Source organism: Perca fluviatilis, chromosome 9, assembly GCF_010015445.1.
Source record: "Perca fluviatilis chromosome 9, GENO_Pfluv_1.0, whole genome shotgun sequence".
NCBI classification, from domain to species: Eukaryota; Metazoa; Chordata; class Actinopteri; order Perciformes; family Percidae; genus Perca; species Perca fluviatilis.
Window position 1 is genome coordinate 20,615,571 of NC_053120.1, and position 24,565 is coordinate 20,640,135.

The window sequence follows — 24,565 nt, forward strand, 5'->3', positions numbered from 1 at the left end:
AGCGGCCCCGCAATACGGCCTGGGTCTCCAGCTGCGTGGTGTCGGTTTTGGCTCCCAGGAATGGGCAGTGAGCTCCAGGTCCTGCAGCTGCAGACGGACTCAGCTGCCCCCTGCTGTAGCTTCGATCCGGCCGCGGCTGTCAATACGCTCCCTGTTTTTCCAATGTTTCCGTCAGGTCCGCGTCATATAAAAACTCCAAACACCGCCCACCACGTAAAGTCACCATAAACTTCATTCACGCCATATACTCACTCACAACAACACAAATTGACTGCGCTCACCAACAACACCTCATCACTTCCGGTATGTGGTACATTCCCTTTCCGTGAAGAATCTGTCATTTGTAAATTTGTTTCGGGACTGGTAAAAGTGTTTTGCATCTTGTTAATTTGTTTTCTAAAATGTAAATTTGTTTTCGAAAATGTAAATTTGTTTTCTAAAATGTTATTTTGTTTTCCAAAATGTAAATTTGTTTTCTAAAATGTAAATTTGTTTTCGAAAATGTTATTTTGTTTTCTAAAATGTTATTTTGTTTTCCAAAATGTAAATTTGTTTTCCAAAATGTAAATTTGTTTTCCAAAATGTAAATTTGTTTTCCAAAATGTAAATTTGTCTCGAGCTTTGTAAAAGTGTTTCATTCTTTGTAATGTTGCATTGCACTTCCCGGCCACCGTACTACCCCCACCAAAACGTTGTTTAAAAAAATGCATTTCAATTCTCATTGAAAATGTATATAAACTTGTGTAGAGAATTAGAATGCCAGGGACATGGAGTAAATATTGACTGGTTTCAGTGTAGGTTGTCATGTCAATGTGAATTGGCACATCGTCACAATATTTTTTAACCAAATGATGACTTTTAAAATTGGCCAATATCGGCCAATGTAATAATCAAAGGTAGCTTAACATTATACAGGTTTGTCAGTGTTGTGCCTGAATGCATTCAACAACGATAGTTCATGAACTCGTTCACATTTTGGGCGAATGTGAACTGAACGTACTGTATTACTGCCTGATGAACGTTACTGTGAACTCGTTCATTCAGGTGTCTGTGAACAGCACGCTCTCTCAGTTTAACTTTGTTGAATAGGGTGCCAGATTTCTATAGAGCCTTCCAGGCAAAAACCTGGCTAAAACACACCGTAAACAGGCCTTAATATGTAGCAGAAAAAACATCCAATCTGGCAACACCAGCCACCAGTGTTGCACCGCCGCATGTGTCATCAAAACAAAAAGCACCATGGAGGCGACAAAGCAGCAAGGAGGCGTCGTATGATCATTTAAACGAGTTTTAAGGTTAAAGGTTGTGAGGATGAGAAAAGTCTTACATTTCTGTGCAAACTTTGCCTGAAACGGCACATTGAACTGAAGCAACATGGGAAAAAAGAACTATGAACTAGTTCATTTTTGGAACTGTGAACTTAGTTCAAAATTTTGAAGTAAGAACTATGAACTGAACAAGTTCATTTTAAAATTTGTGAACTGAACTTTGAACTTCATGTAGAAAGTGAACTTTCCCAACACTGAGGTTTGTTACCTTGTAAAAACATTAAGGAAATCCAATATGCTTTTTAGAAAGACATTAATACCACACTACAGTGTCTGTCATATTCAGTGCTCCAGCAGTAGTTGAGATGCCTTGTTAAATGATCCATGAACAGGAAGAAGCAAAGAGAGTATTTCCTTTAAAATTTAATTCCCAGCTGCATGGACACGTTACCGACTGTCAATCTGATTATACATATGGCACTTTGCTACAAAACCATACCCTTACATATTAAATATCATTCTCCTTTGCGCTAATTTAAGCAAAGCTTCAGAATACTGTTTTAGTTCACCAATCCAGACCATGTGGTAGCCTTCATGGCTCAGTGATGTCACCAATGTAGCCAATGTGCTTTAAGACACTTAAATATATTGTACTGAACTTAAGGGGGAAACCCTAATATTACTCTAGAAAACTGGTTAGTACATTTGTGGTAAAAAAAAAAAAAGTACTTGATGATAAATACACTGCTCAAACAAATCCCTTGACTCTCCAGCTGAACCAGAATGCTGCAGCGTGTATACTGACAAGAACTAAGAAAAGAAATTATATTTCTCCTGTATCAGCTTCTCTGCATTGGCTTCCTGTAAAATCCAGGATTTAATTTAAAATCCTTCTCCTGACCTACAAAGCTCTTAATGGTCAGGCACCAGCATATCTTAAAGAGCTCATAGTACCTTATTGTCCCACTAGAGCACTGCGCTCCCAGAATGCAGAGTTACTTGTGGTTCCTAGAGTCTCTAAGGCCACGTCCACACGTACCAAAACGATCTTTCCCCGTCTTCCCTGGCATCGTTTCAAGAATAGTTGCGTCCAAACAGATCCATTTGTAAATGACTCATCACGCTACTTCATATTCTAGGCCTATAGGTGGCGCTCTTTCTGCTACAGAAATTCACCAAAAACAGGGAAGAAGAAGCGGAGCATGCGCATAAAGCTTGCGCGCTGTATACAAATAGACAGTAGAAGAAGAAGCCAAACACAAGAAGAAGATGATGAAAATGGCTAGTGCAAGGAAACCAGAATTGTTTGTGTGGACCGATAGTGAATTGTTGTTGTTATGAGACGTCGTCGCGGGATAAGAGGTCGAAGGCTAGAGGTCGAGGCCACAAGGACGGCGTTTTCGAATTTTTTCACCCTGGGACCAGGTTTCAAAAAAGTGCGTCTTCAGGCAGTGCGTTTACAGGATTCATTTGGACAATTGGCCAAAACGATGCAAATTTTGTGTTTATACCAAAAAGCATTTCTGTTTGTAGATGGCCCCTAAAAGTAGAATGGGAGCTAGAGCCTTTACCTATCAGGCTCCTCTCATGTGGACCCAGCTCCCACTGGGTTCAGGAGGCAGACACCGTCTCCACATTTAAGAGTAAACTTAAAACTCTCCTCTTTGATAAAGCTTGTAGTTAAGGAGTGAGGAGTTGCAGCGTTCGCCTAGACTGGCAGGGGATGGTGTATAGCCACAGACACGGCACCCCTTCTCTTCTCTGCTTCTCTTCATAGTCGTCAGATTCATCTACCAACCCTTGCGTTAGACCAGCTCTTAGTTATGCTGTTATAGTTTTAGACTGCCGGGGGACTTCCTTTGACACACTGAGCTCCTCTCTCCCCTCTGTTTCCATCTGTGTGCTTTCATGTCCCAGTAATGCTTGTTACTAACTTAGCTCCGGGGAGCTTATTCCTTGGATTGGAGCAGTTTTCCTTGGATTGGAGTGGCACCTTAAACATGGTTGGAGCTTCCGCCGTGGCCCTGCTACACCCTGAACTGATACTATTTTTTCTAGTCATAGATCTATTATCTTTATAATTGCCACTGTTCATCATACCAACTGCTATAATTATTGTGAATCATATTTCTCTATATCTGTATCAGTGTTTCTGTGTCCCAACCAGCACCAGCAGATGCCAGCCTGCCAAGAGCCTGGGTCTGTCCGAGGTTTCTGCCTAAAAGGAGGTTTTCCTCGCCACTGTTGCACTAAATGCTTGCTGTTGGCGGAACCTACTCTATCTGTAAAGTCTTGAGATAACTCTTGTTATGATTTGATACTATAAATAAAATTGAATTGAATTAAATAGAAAGAAAGGCTTCTTGACTTGATTTTGATGCGTTTTGATTTTTTAGAACATTGTGAGGATAAAAGTTAAATAGGCTAAAAAAAAATGTTGGAGAGTTATTTGGAGAGTCAACGGTTGAACTGATAAAATTGCAGGTCACAACACAGTGACATTTTATTGAAAGACTATTGGATTAGATAACATGTGTGGATTTTGGACATTGGGATGTTTTGTCAGGAAAGCCAAAAGTCAGGTTAAGATAACTTGTTATGTCAAACCTGCTTTTCATTTTGGCACCCATGTAAAAAGGTCACAAAGCCCGCAAGCACGGCTCGCCACGCTGCTCGAGCCATGTCCTGCCTATTTTCTTAGTGAGGTGTGCTGTTCATAGCACAAATAGACAGTAAAAGTGAACTGTCATATTGTTAGCTTCAGCTAGCAAGGGATATTCGGATGTGTACGTGCAGGAGGAAGGATTACTCGGGACAAGAGTAGCCTATAATGTTTATCTTCCTTTACTGTAGAGGATGGCAATATTTGTAGAACGCTCTAACCCTGGTGCAGACACATTTTCCGAGCCCACACCAGAGCCAGCGGGCGATCACAACTATAAAAATGTGATTCTTGGTTTCTATGATTTCAGAAAGGAGGAGGTTAATCTTTGCTTAATTATAAATCTTATTTTTCTTCTTGCCAAATTCCTTATTCGTAAATGCAGGTTTAGAAACTCTGAACTTTCCTTTGCTGCATTTAAAAATGAGCTTGACCATTATTTAGATAATATCAGAACCTCTTCCAATGTTAAAGGCATGAAAACTGTGTCATTGTACTCTTCTGTGGTCTCATAATGTTGTATAATGGCAAATGTGAACAATTTATGGTGTTGTTGGATGGCTTCATTGCTGATCTATATGTATTTCCCCTGGCAATGGCATAAGCTTTTCAGTTGTATTTGTGCTGATGTTATTGTAATGTTAGCTGACACCTTTTACTATACTGTATTATGTCTTATGTCTATAGTATATAGGCCATATAGCCATGTGTAGAATAGGCTATGTCACAGACTTGAAAACATTATTTCTTTAATTTCTTTTTAGCACACTTCTTATCCCTTTTCTGTCTAAACTGAAATATAAATGAATGACCAGAGAGGAGAACCGAGGAGCTCAGAAAGACCATGATGTGTGATGTAGGTATGAACACACATACACACACACACACACATTTTGGTACGAATCTTGCTCGTCCCACAGTCCAGTTAAAAATCAGGAACTCACTAATTTTAAAACCCTGAATACGACCCTGTCTGTGACATTTTCCTTCGTGTTTTACTCCGTTCGTCTAATCTGTAGGGTCAGGGCATGGTAACATCAATGACAATGAAAGCTGATATTTAGTTAATGATACATTTTAATGGGAACACAGCCAGCAAAAACTGGCTATAAGGAAGCCCCTGGTTGCAGTTGTCCACTATCACCAGTCATGAGGGTGCTTGTGCTAGCCTTCACTGTGGCCTTTGCTGGTAAGTATTTCTTTATGCATTTTAAACTAAATCAACTTATGTTTAACTTTAAATTAAATGAAAGTTCTGAAAATGTAGTTTTTCTGTATAATGAGATAATAGACATGTAGATGAGTTAATGGCAACAATTATCCACTGACATTGTGTTTATTATGACAAAAATAAGAAACTGCACTTGCTGACAGTGTAATTTTGTTGATATGCTAGAGCAGAAAAATAGACATGGAGTTATTTAGTTTTATCAACATGCTTGTAGGTTAATACATCAAAATAGAGGAATATAGCAATATATTTAGATTAGAGATTAGTTTCAGTTTGATATATTCTATATGTAGCTTCAAACAGTTTCTGATCTATAATCACTCACTAGAATTGTTTTTATATACTCTTTCATTATCAATTACATTTAAATTCACAATTTCAATTTTAATTTCAATTTCAATTTCACAATTAGCCCTGACACCAGAGGACCCCACAGACGTTGTATTTTCATTTAATGATAACTTACTAATATGAAACCACCTTTTAAAGATGATCAATTACCTTTTTAATTATTATTTAATTTACATAAAATAACATTTTATTCTTATTTTATAAATAAATAACCTTTTTTTCTATTTTGTAGCGGGTAACCAGGTCAACTTTGGTAAGTTGTTATGCTATTACGTTAAAAATGTAATTCTGGTGTGTTAATATAGAACGTTTCTGATTCTCAGTTTCAACATTTTATTGAAATGCAAATTCATTCCCTAGTTTGTTTTCTTATATATTATTGCAGCTCCAGAGTTTGCCACTGGAAAGTCCTACGTCTACAAATATGAGGCCTTTGTTATGGGCGGCCTTCCTGAGGAGGGTCTGGCACGCGCCGGAGTGAAAGTCATCAGCAAAGTTTTAATCAGTGCTGCAAGTGCCAACACCTTTGTGCTGAAGGTAAATAACATAAATAACTAGGGTTAGGGTTAGTCAGTGAACTAGAATAAAGATTTTCTAAGTTGCTTATAAACTATCAAGTGTTCAACTCATTCAAACTGTCACTCCTCCTTACAGCTTGTAGACCCGGAAATCTTTGAGTACAGTGACATCTGGCCCAAAGATGCTTTCATCCCAGCCACCAAGCTCACTTCAGCCCTGGTTGCTCAGCTCTTGACACCCATCAAGTTTGAGTATGCGAATGGTGTTGTCGGCAAAGTGTTTGCACCCGCTGGCGTCTCTGAAACTGTGCTGAATGTCTTCAGAGGAATCCTCAACATCTTCCAGCTGAATATCAAGAAGACTCAGAATGTGTATGAGCTGCAAGAGGTACAAATAACTAATTTTCATAGAGTTCCACCCAGAAAATGCCACATTGATTTAAAAACTGACAAACTGTGTTTGGATTTGTGTGAACTAGCCTGGAGTACAGGGTGTGTGCAAAACCCACTACATCATCAGTGAGGACGCAAAGGCTGACCGCATCCTGTTGTCCAAGACTAAGGACCTGAACCATTGCCAGGAGAGAATCATTAAGGACATCGGCTTGGCTTACACAGAAACATGCGCTGAGTGTGAGGCTGTAAGTGCAATTTTCCTCTCACTTCATACTCTCTAATACAGTAAACTGCTGGTCTGACAATATTGTGGGTCTTGTCAATGCAGAGAGGAAAGAGCCTGAACGGAGCCGCTGCTTTTAGCTACATCATGAAGCCAGCAGCCACAGGTTCTTTGATCTTGGAGGCAACTGGTACAGAGCTCATCCAGTTCTCACCTTTCAACATCATGAATGGCGCTGCCCAGATGGAGGCTAAGTATGTGGTTTAAATGAAAAAGAAGAGTGCAATAACAGTGTCGGTCAGTGCTATACTCTGCACAAAATTTCACTGCACATTGATTTAGTGCTGATGTATAATCACAGGCAAATCCTGACCTTCATTGAGATCGCGACGGCCGCAGTGGAACACATCAGAGATGATGTTCCATATGTTCACCGTGGATCCCTGCAGTACGAGTTTGACACCGAGCTTCTCCAGATACCCATCCAGCTTCTGAAGATCAGCAATGCCGAGGCACAGGTACTTCAGGAAATATTCATTTGTTTTTAGAATTCATCCTGTGGCAGCAAATTTTAAGATGGGAAATGTTTTGTTTACTGACAGATTGTTGAGATTCTAAACCACCTGGTGACTTCCAATGTGGCCATGGTCCACGAAGATGCCCCTCTGAAATTCATTGAGCTCATCCAGCTGCTACGTGTGGCCAGATTTGAGAGTATTGAGGCCCTCTGGACTCGGTTCAAAGCTAAAGCCGAATACAGGTAACTGTGACTTTCAGTTCAGAGAAGAGCCAAGAAAGAAACATGACATGGATATTATAATAATATAATATTTCTCTTTCCCAGGCACTGGATCCTAAATGCTGTCCCTGCCATTGGTACTCTTGCTGCTTTAAAGTTCTTCAAGGAGAAGTTCCTCGCTGGGGAGTTGAGTATTGCCGAAGCTGCTCAAGCATTTCTGGCATCTGTCCAAATGGTGACAGCCGACCTGGAGGTTATCAAGCTTGCCGAGGCAAGTCAATGTTAAAAGTTTTCTTAAATATTTGTAATGATGTGGGAACTGGGACGCATAATCAGTTCTTTATTTTCATCACTCCTCAGGACCTGGCCATGAACCCCAAGATACAAGAAAACCCAGTTCTGCGTGAGATTGTCATGCTGGGCTACGGCACCCTGGTTGCTAAATACTGTGCAGAGGACCCAACTTGCCCAGCTGAGCTAGTGAGGGTATGTATCTTTTTTTTTAACATGTTTTATATAACTCAAATTAAGTTATAACATCAGGGACACAAATGTTTTTTCTGTTGCTCCCACAGCCCATCCATGAACTTGTTATTCAGGCTGTTGCCAGAGGTGAAATTGAGGAGGTCATTATCACTCTCAAAGTCCTGGGTAATGCTGGACATCCTGCCAGCCTGAAGCCAATCATGAAGCTCCTGCCTGGCTTTGGAAGTGCTGCTGCTGGCCTGCCACACAGAGTTCACATTGATGCTGTTTTGGCCCTGAGGAACATTGCTAAGAAGGAGCCCAAGATGGTGAGACTACATTTTGCGATTCCTTCCATTACTAAGAATGAATACACTTAAGACATGTTTTATTTATAACATTCATCTTTGTGAATTAGATCCAGGAAATGGCTGTTCAGCTGTTCATGGAGAACGGTCTCCACCCAGAGCTACGAATGGTTGCTGCTATCGTAATGTTTGAGACCAAGCTGCCAATGGGTCTGGTGACTACTCTCGCCAATGTCCTCTTGAAAGAAAATAATCTGCAGATTGTTAGCTTTGTCTACTCCTACATGAAAGCCATGACCAAGAACACCGCTCCTGATTTTGCCTCTGTGTAAGAACTTACATAATATTTCATTTTGCAGTATTTGGTTTGCTATTTAAACATGTCAGCACAAATAATTGCATATATTTTATTGTCTACTTTCAGTGCTGCTGCATGTAACGTTGCTGTGAAGCTCCTTAGCCCCAAATTTGACAGAATGAGCTATCGCTTCAGCAGAACTTTCTATTTAGATACCTACCACAGTAAGAGCACAACAGGATAATAATTTGTCATCAAAGTTTTTAGATTAAAACATGGGTTTTGATGGTTCTCATATTTTGCCCTACAGACCCCTTGATGATGGGTGCTGCTGCTAGCGCCTTCTATGTTAACAATGCTGCAACTCTTTTTCCAAGAACCATTGTGGCCAAAGCTCGCACCTACTTTGCAGGAGCTTATGCTGATGTCCTTGAGGTATGACAATCATGTCTTACATAGCTAATTAACAGAACCAAAGGCTCTAATATATATGGCATATGCCACTCCCATCTTATACACCTTTGCACAATGCAAATGTGTCAAATCATAACAGCAAAAAGGAAATTTAGCTAGCCTTTGGAATTAATGTCTACATCTCAGGCTGTTTACCAATGTCATGAATCCTAACTTTAACATAACAGATTCAAATTTTCTGTCAACAAGCTTCATTATTTTGGCTATATTCACCTTGCACATTATATTTTTTGTAATAATTTTTAAAATACCAACCCATCAAATAATTTTCCTTTTTTTCAGCTTGGAGTAAGAACTGAGGGAATGCAGGAGGCCCTTCTGAAAATACAAAAGTCTCCAGAGAATGCTGACAGGATGACGAAGATGAAACAAATTATAAAGGCTGTAAGTTAAAGAGATGATGATAATATATGTATATATTTTAAAAAGGAATTATGTAATCAAAACACATATAAAGTTTATTAACTGTTTTCTTTTTTTGCACAGCTTTCTGAGTGGAGGGCTCATCCTTCCAGCCAGCCTCTGGCCTCTGTGTATGTGAAATTCTTTGGACAGGAAATCGCATTTGCCAACATTGACAAAGCCATTATTGATCAGATTATTGAGGTAGGGCATATTCTACTGTAACTAGTCTACTACTTGCTAAGTAATCAATGGTTATGAACTGAATATCTGATGTCCTATGAGCAATTTTGTGTTTACAGCTTTCCAGAGGACCAGCAATCCACACTTATGGCAGGAATGCTTTGAATGCTGTGATGTCTGGGTTCGCATTTCATTTCACAAAACCAATGCTGGTTGCTGAAGTTCGTCGCATCTTTCCCACCACCGTTGGTCTGCCTATGGAGCTCAGTTTCTATACTGCTGCTGTGGCTGCTGCCTCTGTTGACCGTAAGTTGCACTTGTGGAGCTTAAAGGTAAAATATATACTGTTCTGTAAACATAGTGTTTAAAGCTGGCCCCTCCCCCTGACTCAGAGTCAGCAAGTGAGAGAGAGAGAGAGAGAGAGAGAGAGAGAGATAATGAAGAGAGGAATCGCCAAACAATTGTTTCATGGTGGTTATGTTCTAAGCACAAATAAACAAACCCACACTTCTGAAGGAAGGTGTCACATTGCCGGATTATGAGAGGATGCAGAGCTTCATCCTGTCAGTTTCCGTTTGTGTATCAAAAAATCTGTTAGGCGGTATGAGACGCCGAGGGGTACAGCGGACGCTGTTATTGGCAGGGGTTACACACCCACGTGGGGCCAAAAGGCGTTTTGCTGATGCAGAGGGCAGGTTCTCTGCAGATACAGAATCCACCACAAACTTCTTGTGGATCATAAGTGATGATTGAGAGATGACTTTTGTATTAATCTGTTTGTTTTAGGAAAATCTTACATATTATACCTTTAACTGTTGCTGGTTTGAGGAAATTATTTATACAGATAGTGAAAATGTTATTTTTCACAGTCCAAGCCACTGTGACACCACCTCTGCCTGCGGACTTCAATGCTGCCCAGCTTCTGAAGTCTGACATCAACATCAAGGCTGCCATTACTTCAAGGTAATCTAGGTGCAGCTTATTAAGATTCTTCTCATCAGTTTAAAACAAAGTTTCTTAGGAAAATCTTACTAAAAATGTTTCTGTCCCTTGCAGTGTGTCCATGCATACCTACGCAGTTATGGGAGTGAATACTGCTTTCGTCCAGGCTACCCTGATGTCAAAAGCCAGAGTTCACACAACTGTTCCTGCAAAGATGGAAGCAAGAATTAACATGATTAAGGGGAACTTCAAGCTGCAGTTCCTGCCTGTTCAGGGCATCGATAAGATTGCAACTGTATTGTATGTACTTTTCCTCATCACCAAGTGTAATTTATCACCCAGTTTTGAAATTCTGTTTTCTTAAAACAATTTTTCCTTCCTCCAACAGTGTTGATACTTTTGCTGTTGCAAGAAATGTGGAAGACCTTGCAGCTGCCAAAATCACACCAGTGGTTCCAGCTGAAGTTGCAGCACAGACATCAAGGGAAACCTTTTCTTCAAAGATTTCAAGGATAGCATCCTCTCTGGCTGATGATATGGTGAGTTTGATTCAATTACATGTTCCAACACAAACATTAACCCGCATCAAATTAATGTGGTGACCTCTGTTGTGCTTTTACAGTCAGCGTCATCTGAAATCCTTCCTGTTGACTTGCCAAGTAGAATTGTCCCCAAGGCCTTTGAAAAGAAAATGTGTGCTGTAATCGAAACCTTTGGAATCAAGGCATGCACTGAGATTGAATCTCGCAACGCAGCCTTCATCAAAAACTGCCCACTCTACATCATAATTGGAAAACATGCGGTCGTTGTTGAGGTTGCTCCAGGCAAGTGAAATGGATGACATTAAATTACTAATATAAGTAATTTTGTAAGAAGTTGCTAAAAAGTAAGATATCTACTTATTTATTTGGTTGCAGCTGCCGGAACAGTCGTCGAGAAGATTGAAATTGAGGTTCAGGTTGGAGATAGGGCAGTAGAAAAGATCCTCAAAGTGATTAACCTGAGCGAGGAAGAGGAAATAATTGAGGACAAAAACGTCCTGATGAAACTCAAGAAAATCCTGGTTCCTGGTCTGAAGAACAGCACAGCAGCATCCTCCAGCTCCAGCAGCTCCCGCTCCAGCAGCTCCTCCTCTGCATCATCCAAGTCCTCCTCCAGCTCCTCCTCCAGCTCCTCCTCCAGATCCTCCTCCAGCTCCTCCTCCAGATCCTCCTCCAGCTCCTCCTCTCGCTCCAAGAGCAAGGCAGTTGGCAAGGCATCAAAGAGACTGAGCAGCTCCTCCAGCGCACGCTCCAGCAGTGCTTCAAGCAGCCAGTCTTCTCTCATGTCCAGCAGCCCCTCCTCCAGCTCCAGCTCCAGCTCCAGCTCCAGCTCCAGCTCCTCCAGGTCCAGATCATTGTCCAAGGTGAGACAGCTTTACCACAGAGCATGTAAAAAAAACCAGTATACTCAAAAACATATGTGAAAGAACTAATCTACAAATGTTTCTATTGCAGCAACAACTGTATGAAATGAAGTTTATCAAGAACCACATCCACCAGGTAATTAATTAATTAATTATTATAATTAAGATTGATGAGACAGCCACATCGTGTACATCATGTTGGAGCAGGCTAATGTATGGTTTCTTTGTTTGCAGCATGCCCTCTCCACAGCCCGTGCCAACAGCAAGAGCAGTGCCTACAGCTTCGAGACCATCTACAATAAGGTAAGTCATCAGACCAAGCCATGTACAGTCTCTTGTATTCGGTGGGAAAAATCTAAACTTTCATTAATATCAATCTCTGGTTTTCACTTTAAGGCCAAGTACCTCTCTAATGCTCTCGCTCCTATTGTGACTATTCTCATCCGTGCTGTGAGAACTGATGACAAGGTTCAGGGATACCAGATTACAGCTTACTTTGACAGAGAAACTGCCAGACTTCAGGTCATTTTTGCCAACCTGGCTGAGAATGACAACTGGAGAATCTGTGCCGATGGTGTGATGCTGAGCGACCACAAGCTGATGGTAAAAACTAAGATTTGGTGATTTAGCAACAGTTGTGAGTCATATGTGTGATGTTTGAGATTTTACTTCTAATTTAAATTTCTCTTAGGCCAAGATTGCCTGGGGCATTGAGTGCAAACAATACAAGACTGAGATCACGGCTGAGACTGGTCTTGTGGGTAAAGACCCTGCAGTCGGTGTTAAGGTTGCCTGGGACAAACTTCCAAAGAGCATGATACGCTATGCAAAAAGGTAATGTCACAAACTAAGCAGTTTTCAAAAATGGTATTCTGTAGAACTTTCTTTTGGCATGATTTCATTTTCATTTTCCAACACACCTATCTAACATATAATTATTAATATTTTTTCTTAAATAACCTTTACTTTGTTGCCTACCTAGGATCTCTCAGTACATTTCCTGCAACGCTAAGGAATATGGAGTAAGCCTGGTAAAGGCAAAAAATGTCCGTAATCAGATCAGACTTTCTGTGGCTGCAGCTTCTGAGACAAGCCTGAATGTTGTGCTGAAGACACCAAAGGTGCACTTTTATTGCCCATTATTTGCACACAGAAAATGTCTGCATCATGTTTTGTCATCCATTTTCTACACACTTCACAACCGTTTTTTTTTTATATTTTTATATCACAGAGGACATTATACATATTTGGTGTGGCTCTCCCTATTGCTCTGCCAATTGGTGACACTGCTGCTGAGTTAGGATCCTACCAAAGCAACTGGGCTGACAAGATCTCCTACATGCTCACCAAGGCTCATGCAGGTGCAAACATTTAAATAAACATCTTTTACTGAATTGTCAGACTGAACATTAAATAGCTAACTTACTGATTCATCTTTTTCTTTTTACTCCAGCTGAGTGTTCCATGGTCAAAGACACAGTGATCACATTCAACAACAGGAAATACAAGAACGAGATGCCCCACTCTTGCTCCCAGGTTTTGGCTCAGGATTGTACCCCGGAACTTAAATTCATTGTTCTGCTGAAGAGGGATCAACCAGAGGAACAGAACAAGATCAATGTGAAGATCGGAAACATGTATGAACAGCAAGTATTTATATCTTTATTGAAGGAATTGTCCCCCCAAAAGACAAACAATCCAGAAAAAACTGTAATACATGTATTTCAATTGATTTTCAACAGTGATGTGGACCTGCATCCGAAGGGCAGTGTTATCATAGTGAAGGTTAACGGAGTAGAAATCCCTATCAACAACCTGCCATATCAGCATCCTACAGGTTTTTGTTTTTAAATTTAAATTTACCATGCTACAATTATTCAAACGTTGAAAATTAAAAATAACATTTATATATATTTGCAATCATTTCAGGCAAAATTCAGATCAGACAGAAAGGTGAGGGTATTGCGCTCCATGCTCCCAGCCATGGTCTCCAAGAGGTCTACATTGATCTGAACGAGCTGAAGGTGATACAAAAACTCGGACTACTTAAATGTATTTATTAATCTCCATACTGGTAATGGAGCAAACGCTGAACTGTTTTTTCCCAGGTCAAAGTTGTGGACTGGATGAGAGGACAGACCTGTGGACTCTGTGGAAAGGCTGACGGAGAAATCAGACAGGAGTACCGCACACCCAACAAACGCCTGACCAAGAACGCAGTCAGCTATGCTCATTCCTGGGTTCTATCAGGAAAGAGCTGCCGGGATGCCTCTGGTAATACTAACAGTACCTGCTTCACCCTTCCTATTAAAATAACATGTATACTCTGAATGATAAAATTAAGCATATAAAGAAACTAATAAAAGACTGCTATACGTATGTATAATTACAGTGCTTACCTTCATTTTTCACCCTTTTCCAGAGTGTTACATGAAGCTTGAATCTGTGAAGCTGGAGAAGCAGGTGATCCTCCATGGCCAAGTGTCCAAATGCTACTCTGTTGAGCCCGTGCTGCGTTGCCTGGCCGGCTGCATGCCTGTGAGGACAACGACTGCCACTGTTGGCTACCACTGCCTGCCCACTAGTGAGTCTGCAAGAAATCCCGGCTGGTTAATAAAAATGAATTATACTACATCTTATGTTATATGGCACCTAACTGCTTTACTTTCTCCATTTCTGTAGATTCTAACCTGAACGTCTATGAGGGTCTGAGCAGCATCTATGAGAAGAGCATTGACCTGATCGAAACAGCAGAAGCCCACCTGGCCTGTCGCTGCGCTGCTCAGTGCGCTTAATCTCATGGTCTTCAGTCATATTTTATTTACTTTTTGTTTCATACAAGTATTTGAAGTACTTTGTTTGAACTGTAAATTTCAATAAATTGCAGACCGGATGAAGCATGTCTTCTTTCCAAAAAATATTTTTTGCAAAATGTATACTGAGTGGTTGTTCATCCATTATATTCATTACCACACACCAAAAAATAGAAAAAGAAAGCTCATCAATGCTAAATCAAATTCATCACCTTGTAGCAACCCCAAATCTATCCAAAATACTGTTCCTCTTTTCCCACAATCTCTTCAATGCTAAACATTATTTCTTACAATCTTTGTTCACAAGAAGTCACAAAACTCTACAGTGTGAAGTATGAATGTGGCTCCAGGAGAATATAAGAGTCCAAAATATGATGAGAAAATAATAATTGTGTAAGTGCATATTTTTTAATCAAAATTAAAAATTTTGAGTATATAGAAAATAATAGTTATATATATAATAGCAAACATTGTAAGAGATGATAGTGGTTGGTGTTTAAATCAATTCAGGTCCAGTGAAGTATATTCATTTATTCAAAACAGAACCCTGAAGTCAGACTGTTAGCTAAGTAGTAATAGCCTCATGCTACCCTGTATGTTATGAAGATTCCGCGGCTTGTTAGTTGAGTTTAAAATGAAGTGTAAAAATGACATACAGCATTTTATATTTTTACACTTTGGTTTTTGTAGGGAATAAACAAACATGTTAATCAGTGAACTTTAGAGGTATTGGTAGGTTGTTTTGCCTTTGGACAGTCAGGCTAGCTATTTCCACATTTCTAGTCTTTGTGCTAAGCTACATAGCTAAACGTCTGCTGGGTGTAGCTTCATATTTACTGTACAGACGTGAGAGTGGTTATTTATCCTTTCATCTAATTCCAGGCAAGAAAGTAAAGAAGTGTGCCAAACTACCAACTACTCTTTTAAGTATGAAGCTAGAGCTGGGGGTTGATTAGCCTAGTTTAGCATAAACACTGGAAGCAGGGGGAAGTACAGTAGCTAGCCTGGCTCTATCAGCACCTCTAAAGCTCACTCAATTGTATCTTGCTTGGTTACATCAGACACAAATGGAAACATAAAAACGTCAATTTGTGGTTTCATGTAAGTTTATGGCGTACAAATTTCTTGACGAATGACAATCACTCCATCTGCCCCGCTTTCTCACGTCACCTTCAAATAAACAAGGTGGTCTTCAGAATCACAGTTGCAGTTGCAGACACAGTCAAATAATTATTCATACAGTATACCTGAGTATGTCCAAAAATGAAAGTTGCAGGTCCTGGCATATATAATATTAATTATATAATTGTTTAAAAAACAAATGGTGGTGCTAAAAGGAATTTGCATAAACTCATTATATTACATGTAGGCCTACTGCTTGTTCTTTGGGCATAATGAAACTGCATTGCACAGTGTTCTTTGTATATGAGTACTTGAAGGCAACAAAATACATGTGCGTACAAGGAGCAGTGAGTCAGTGGCAGAACAAAGGTCATATGAGTTATTATCAAATTTATTTGCCTGTGACGATTTTCATCTCAACAGAGATGACTTTTGGCAACAACATGCTTTTACCATTAGATCAGATTCAGTAGAATCAGGCACAGTTCTGTAACTGCTGTTAGAACCAAATTAGTTGTGGAATGAACTCTTGAATGCTTGCTTTGAATTTGCTTTTTGATTGGCTCCTAGAAGGACCTATTTTGAACTATGAAGTACACTCACCTAAAGGATTATTACAAGATTTCTTGTTAATGCCATTATCTAATCAACAAATCACATGGCAGCAGCTTCAATGCATTTAGGGGTGTGGTCCAGGTCTAGACAATCTCCTGAACTCCAAACTGAATGTCAGAATGGGAAAGAAAGGTGATATAAGCAACTTTGAGCGTGGCATGGTTGTTGGTGTCAGACAGGCTGGTTTGAGTATTTCCTAATATGCTCAGTTACTGGTATTTTCACACACAACCATTTCTAGGGTTTACAAAGAATGGTCTGAAAAAGAAAAGGCATCCAGTATGCTGCAGTCCTGTGGGCGAAAATGCCTTGTTGATGCTAGAGGTCAGAGGAGAATGGGCCAACTGATTCCAGCTGATAGAAGATCAACTTTGACTCAAATAACCACTTGTTACAACCGAGGTATGCAGCAAAGCATTTGTGAAGCCACAAAATTGTACAGTTGAAGACTGGGTTAATGTTGCCTGGTCTGATGAGTCTCAATTTCTGTTGAGACATTCAGATGGTAGAGTCAGAATTTGGCGCAAACAGAATGAGAACATGGATCCGTCATGCCTTGTTACCACTGTGCAGGCTGGTGGTGGTGGTGTTATGGTGTGGGGGATGTTTTCTTGGCACACTTTAGAACCAATTGGGCATTGTTTAAATGCCACAGCCTACCCAAGCATTGTTTCTGACCATGTTCATCCCTTATTGACCACCATGTACCCATCCTCTAATGGCTACTTCCAGCAAGATGATGCACCATGTCACAAAGCTCGAATCATTTCAAATTGGTTTCTTGAACGTGACAATGAGTGCACTGCACTAAAATGGCCCCCACAGTCACCAGATCTCAACCCAATAGAACATCTTTGGGATGTAGTGGAATGGGATCTTTGTGCCCTGGATGTGCATCCCACAAATCTCCATCAACTGCAAGATGCTATCCTATCAATATGGGCCAACATTTCTAAAGAATGTTTCCAGCACCTTGTTGAATCAATGCAACAAAGAATTAAGGCAGTTCTGAAGGTGAAAGGGGGTTAAACACGGTATTAGTAGGGTGTTCCTAATAATACTTTAGGTGAGTGTATGTTACATATATAACTACACTAACTAACTATAGACTATAAAAATGAAATTCTGAAGTGCAGTGATTTTTATTTTTTGAAAGAAAAAATGGACACTTGACAATCTTAAAGGCTGTCACCAAGGACTTTTGAGTGTATGGCTCCTTACAAATGTATGCATGTATGAATTGCCTTATAATGGTCAATTAGGGGATGAAGTCTTGAAGCCATTTTTCCCATTTTGCAGATTTGCCTCATTAAATGTTTACATATGTTAAGACATCATGCATTTTCTGTTGTGTATTATGAGGATAATGAATTGGAATGTCTTGTGTTTAGATTTCGTTCGTCCTTTGCACACAACATTCCGCAATGGGAGAATAAAGTGCTGTAGTCTATTGGTATTTCTTTAAACCAATCACAATCGCTAAGTGCTGGATGCAGGCCTATGGGAAGGAACTTGTTTTGGTAGAAGATTTGCATGTAGGGAGGTGAACTCTGTAACTAAAATGGCTGTTGAGTGTGTGATGAGAATTTTACAAAAAAAAAAAAAAGATAAATTGTCAGTTGCTCGGAGGATGTTTCCCGAATCGACCGGAGTTTAGAATGCCAACACAAAGAAAGCACCAGACTAGCAGTAAGGAAATGTAGGCACCCAATTAACATAGTTTCTTTGCATCTTTCCTCGTCGGAAGTTTCCAATTTCTGAGTACAATGGAAAGCATCGGAAGTGATAAGCTCCACCTGGGCAGACGGGGAAAACTAACATCTGCTGAAATAAAAAGCATCACTAACTGTGTGCTCCATTTAATTAAATTTAGAGCAGGAAAGTCGCCACAGACACTAAGATTGTATTATTTGACAAAGCAGCAAATACAAGCACTTTCATCAGTGGGTCAAATGTTCAATTAGCCTACCATTGTTTTAACTAACTTTTTGATAGATAGGTACTTTCTAGACAATTAACTACATGAAAATCTTAGCCTATATACAATAACTTTAACACATACACACATTTACAGTATATGCACACACCTAAGGATATAATAGGCAAATTTACTGTTACGAGTGACAGAACGGACCCAAACGCAGGACCTAGCTTCAACAAAAATGTTTATTAGGGAAATTAAAGAAAAGGGTAAGGGAGAGGGGACTCAGGGAGGACAGGGGAGCCTGAGGGCGAGGAAGCTGAGGAAGGGGCACTGGAAGCGGGGGTGCCGCGGAGTAACAGAGGTGCAGGCTGGAAGCAGGCGTGGAGGCAGAGTGGAGCAGGGAGCCGCGAGAAGGGGACCGGTTGGTGAGGCCAGCTGACTGGAGGCAGAATGATGGAGGTAATAACTGCAGAGGACAGGAAAAACACCGATAGTTAGGCAGGGGAGCAGACAAAGGGAACTATACAGGATTTCTGAAGAGCTTGGAGTTTGTATCACCAAAGTGGCAGAAACAACGATCAAGCGAAGATGGTGAGTAGATCTGGGGTTTAAATACTGTGCTTGATTGTAGCTAATGACTGGCAGGTGTGTACGGCTGGAAAAGTGATGGCGGGATGATGAACAGGTGTGTGTAATCAGCTGGCTGGCACGGGCAGGAGGGGAGGAGGAAAACAAAGAGACACAGAGAGGCAGGGCCAACAGCATGCGCGGAGTTTGCGGGGGGCAGGGGCAGCACTGCCCCCCCTGGTAGCTGAAACGGGTAGGCCCTAATTGCATTGTTTCAAAAATGAGTGGAATAATTACTTCTGACATAACCAGATATTTTATAAATACTTTAAAAACACAAAACAACTAAATGGGGATAGGTAATACATCTGATTTCATATACTGCTTTAGTAAAAATAATATTTTTTCAGGGCTCTGCCTCTCACCTGAGACCATTGTCGACACATATGCAGGACGCAAAAAACAATAATTTGTTGCACTAGTCGGGACATCTTACCGTGCCAACGTTACAATAAAGGTTGCCTAAATGCCATAAATTTGCTGTCAGCTTACTAATTGAATGCGCGTTTTGTGTAGATTTGGACTTTGATACGTTTTATTCCACTTTGTTTAAACGGCGAAGTTCACCTCGTTCACCTGTTTGGAGCTGACTGGTGAATATGACGCTTGTATAGGCCTTGCTGGATACACCGTGACTCTGTTTGTGGATCTACTGATCGCTGTGGATGACTTGTTTTCATGTCATTGGATTACGGCAAAATACGGATCTTTTTTCTTAACGTGTCTTAACGTTTTATGGTGTGATTGCGCTTGGTTTCTGCGTTTGGAGAGGCATCTCAACAGACTGTAGGTCCAACACTGATTGTTCACTGTTAGCCTACATGTTAGTTGAATTTAAGTGTCGGGGCATTCTGCCACCGTCTGTCTATTGTGCTCCAACACAGCCGTGCCCACGGGCGTCAGTTTGGCTTGAAATGTGCTGGGGACAGAGAAGCATTCGGAGGTACATTTCCACAAGTGCTGGGTACAATGACGCATACGTTTTTTTCTCTTTCGCGCAGGTCAGGTTTAATGTACGTAAACAATGACCAATGATTACCAAATTTCTCTCTAATATTGCTCCTCATAACCACGGAAAACTGTCAAAAAATAGAACCCAAAGTCCAACTATTATGGACGTTATCTGACATTTAGCGTTTCTGCTTCACATTTTCAGCAGGGCAGCGGAGCGGCTGTTGGTTGACTCCCAACGGTTCTCATGGGCTTTATAAGTCCTAACATGAAAAAGCTTAACGTGGTTTAATGTACCTAAACAACGATCAATCATCACCACGTTTCTGGTTAGATTTTTTGACAGTTTTCAGTGGTTATGAGGAGCAATATGAGAGAAATTTGGTAATCATTGTTTAGGTACAAGCTTTTTCCTCGCCATAGCCTGTCAAGTTCTTTTGACAGGCATAAGTGTTCATTTCAAGATATGGCCATGATAAATTTGGTGATCGTTGTTGAGGTAGGCCTACATTAAACCACGTTAAGCTTTTTCACGTTAAGCAAAACAGGCAGCGTTGTGAACAGAGAAGCGTGCAGCCTGCGCAGCAGCAGAGCGGCTGTGTCTGTGCCTGCCCTGTGGGGACAGAGATTGTTGTGGATTTTTTGCATCTGTCGCTCAAGAATTATATGTGTTATGGACTTATTTTTTTTAACTAAATTGAGCTCGAGGTTTTAAAATGTTACAATGTAAATTCAAATTTGCTTAAAAAAATAAACATGTTTCTTTAGCATGTTTGTTTTGTCCATATGTGATCGTGCTGTGTTCCCCAGGTCTCAGTTGCTACAATGAGTTTTTTTTGCCCCCCCCTGGCTCGAATGTCAAACTCCGCCTATGGCCAACAGAGAGAGTGATAGGAGAGGATAACAGAAATAGCAAGTAGAAAACTCAACAGAAACTCAGAGCCACCCAGACCGCAACCATCACATTTACTTATTTATGTTTGGGTTAATGATTACATAAGCATATGTATTTATGGCGCCTGCAATATCTTTCTTTATATAGAAGGTCCAGCTAACCAGCATGAGTTTAAATACACCTAAGGCAATGACAGGAACTTCAGAAATTGGGATGGCACTACACTGTAATCCTAAATTCCCCCTTGTCCGAGATTTCATTAAATGCTTCTGTGTAGTCATCTAATTCTCATGAACCTTCTTCACGTTTGTGAATATGAGTAGGCTACGAGCTGCTCCTGAGTTTTTCAATTACTACCCTGCAGCCAATGAGAATTGAGTATTCACCCTGACCATGGTATATTCAATATTAATATTTAAATTTGTTTATTACACAGCATTGTTGAATACTTGATTTTGACTGGTCAATCATGGCATTCTACGGTCCGTTACGTAAGGGTTAATGCCCGACGAGTCCATTGTCAGGTATTACAGTTTTTCCTCAATCGATTTGGTACATTTCTCCAAACTCAGGTAACAGCTCTCAAAACAGTTAACACAACAAACTAATAACAAATTCAGCTGAAGATACACAAAGAAATAAATGAAAATACATGTTTTTCATTAAGTTCTTAAAGGGGAGGGGTTCAGGTGTATAACAATGAGTTGTCACCCACAAACAAAATATTATGCAAATAAGTACATAGGTAAATAAAAAATAAAATGTACTGCATTCATTGAATCAATTAATTTATTAATCATGCCTCTCAATTACATCTGGCCAGAGAATTTCATCAACATCACAGCAAGAAAAAACACCTTGAATGCTGTATCCTTGACATGCTTGTGCCCCAATATCTCCACAGGCCTCTTCCATCGCTTCAAGAAGACTTGCTTGGTTGTAAAGGTTGTGATCAAGTACTTTCCATCTCCAAGAGGAGAATAATTCCTCAATTGGATTCAGGAAAGGAGAATATGGTGGAAGGAACACCATCCTGAAATGTGGTTGATTCACAAACCACTCTCGCACTAGTGCTGAATGGTGGAATTGGACATTGTCCCAAACAACTACAAAATTCCGCACCATTTGCTCCTGATCACCCTGCGGAAAGAGGATTTCATTGAAGAGGTTTAAAAGAAATGTAGGAGCCTTGCTTGTTGTATGGTCCCAAGACAGCATTGTGTGCCACAACACCAGTTGTAGAAATTGTGGCACAGAGTGTGATGTTGCCTCCTCGTTGTCCAGGGACATTGACTGTAGCACAACGGCCAATCAAATTTCTCCCTCTTCTCCTTTTTTGTGAGGATTGAAGCCTGCTTCATCAATATACAGGTACTCATAATGAGTTGCACTGCTATCCAACTCCAAGATTCTCTAGAGTGAAAAGAACATAAGGTACAATACAGTAAGTTAGTGTTTTACAGTATTGGCATGGATTGCAGTCAATACTACTGTGAAACTGTTGCTGAAGTTTGAGTTCACACTTTGAAGCAGCAGTATACATAGATATGCCTTAATCTTTTCACTTACAGTAGCATGGAATAATTTATGGACACATACTTAAAATTCAGGAAAAATATATCTTTGTGTTGACAGTAAAAGTGCAGTAATTGGGTTGCACATACTTGAACAAACTGGAATCGCAACTCCATCACTCTAAAAGAGTTCCTCTCAACGGGCACTTTGTATACTTGCTTCATTCGGATTGCATTTCTCCATAGAACATGATCAATTGTGGAGAGACTGCATTGGTGGATATTATGGAACAGTTGATTGTCCTGTGTTCTTTGCTGAATTTCTTTGAGGCGGAGGGTGTTGTTCTGGACCACCATGTCAACAATGGCATTCTCTTGTTCAATTGAAAGAAGTCTGTTCGTCCACCTGAATGTTCTCGAACTTCAATTCTGAAAAATGTTTGGACAAGCAGGAACATTTACTGTAGAAATCTAGATCTATGTCAAACAAGACTACATGGACTCTCGAAGTAGAATGATATAGTTACTTACCGGTTTTCCCTCTGAAATGTGCGGATAATTGAAGCCACTGTGGATCTGTTTCAATTGGGCTGAACTCTCTGCCCAGCTTCTCTCAGTGAGAGACCATGATTTATGACATGGTCAATAAGTGTGGCTCTGATTTCATTTGAAACACGTGTGTACCCTATCCTTCTATCTTTCCTCCCTCCTCTTACACCTTGCCCTCCTCTTCCTCTCTGTCCATCTCTTCTTATATTTTCTACTCTCTCTTTCCACTATACCATTGCCCTCCAATCTTTCCATCTCTTCTCCCTCTACTCCTCTATATTCTCCTCTTCCTACATCCTCAGCCCTTCTTGCTCTTTCTCCTACATCTTCAGCTCTTCTTGCTCTTTCTCCATCTCCTCTTCCTCTCCCTCTACCCTGTCCACCACCTCTCACTCTTACACCTCTTCCTTTTCCACTGCTCATTCTAGTCCTTTTTATTGTCTTTTCTCCTTATTCATCTTCTTTGTTGTTTTTCTCTTCCCCTTTTGTAGTTGTTGTAATTAAGACAGCTGTGTGAACAATTAGGAAATTGGCTTTTTCTGTGTTGAGTGGATTACTAACTCATCAGATATCAATTTGGGGTTAATTGAGGCCATAAGGTGTAAAGCTCACTATTTTACAATTCACAGAGTTTTGTTTGTTATGTTTTGAAAATGGTACAAAAATGCTTGTGATCTTTGTGAAGACCAATGAAAAAGCTGCAAATGTTTTTCCTGATATATTAAAAATTTGGTTGGCTGTATGAACTGCTGTGATAACATTAGGGAATTTTGTGCACAGTGATTTGAGAAAATTATGCTTTTGATTTGTAATTTGTATGAAATGAAGGATAATTTACTATCTGTTTAGGACAATTACAAAGTGTACAGATCACTGTGTTAACTGTTTTGAGAGATGTTACCTGAGTTTGGAGAAATGTACCAAATCGATTGAGAAAAACTGTAATGGACGACGGTGAGGCGTACTGCCGGAGAGCAGTGCTCATCAGCTCTTCAGGCTTATTCATCACCCTGTCGGGATTCTAATTCACAATAATGACCAGCTTGCTTTACATTATCCCGTACATAGAGAATTAGAATGCCAGGGACCTGAAGTAAATATTGACAGGTTTCAGTGTAGGGGGGTGTTATGTCAGGAGAGTGTGAATTGGCACCCCACAATTTTATAATAACTATAACCTTTAACAGTGGCCATCGGCCAATGCTACTTATAATCATAGGTAGCTTAGCATTATAAAACTAACCTTGTAAAGACATTAAGAAGATCCAATATGCTTTTTGGTACTATTGCATGAATTATTTTTTAAACATGGTTAAAAAGTATTGATGTGTATTTATGACTCCAGGTTGCTTAAATAATGCAAATGTAAAAAAAAAATCCATATTTCTTTTTATTGAAATAAATACCAAACAATTTCAACTTATATTTATTTAAATGTATAGCCCAATGTTTACAGTGAAATTAGTTTAGTTTTATTGTAGTTTGCAATGATTATCAATAATAACACTGTAATAAGACAGTTAGTTATATTAGTTATATAAGTTATATACATGCAAGAAATTAATTTACATTAATGTGTAATTAATACCATAATATATAACATAATATAAATAAATTTATATTTTTTCCTTTTGAAATACTATAAATAATTTCAAACATAGTGTCAGAGTAGCCTAAAGTAATGTGACTC

General features: G+C 39.9%; 1 protein-coding gene across 1 annotated transcript; it reads left to right on the forward strand.

Moving 5' to 3' along the window:
• The first annotated feature begins 5,024 nt into the window (after positions 1–5,024).
• On the forward strand, positions 5,025–14,767 carry vtg2 (vitellogenin 2). The gene is made up of 34 exons (XM_039811657.1): positions 5,025–5,119; positions 5,745–5,765; positions 5,898–6,049; positions 6,167–6,418; positions 6,510–6,671; positions 6,755–6,903; positions 7,011–7,167; positions 7,252–7,409; positions 7,494–7,659; positions 7,749–7,874; positions 7,964–8,182; positions 8,272–8,489; positions 8,586–8,683; positions 8,770–8,894; positions 9,216–9,317; positions 9,420–9,539; positions 9,638–9,824; positions 10,388–10,481; positions 10,575–10,760; positions 10,849–10,999; positions 11,083–11,284; positions 11,378–11,865; positions 11,957–12,001; positions 12,100–12,168; positions 12,262–12,468; positions 12,557–12,699; positions 12,848–12,986; positions 13,097–13,226; positions 13,319–13,502; positions 13,608–13,702; positions 13,795–13,889; positions 13,974–14,139; positions 14,288–14,449; positions 14,548–14,767. The coding sequence occupies exons 1-34, from the start codon at positions 5,080–5,082 to the stop codon at positions 14,658–14,660; spliced, it is 5,121 nt and encodes a 1,706-aa protein (XP_039667591.1). The 5' UTR covers positions 5,025–5,079; the 3' UTR covers positions 14,661–14,767.
• The last annotated feature ends 9,798 nt before the right edge of the window (positions 14,768–24,565 follow it).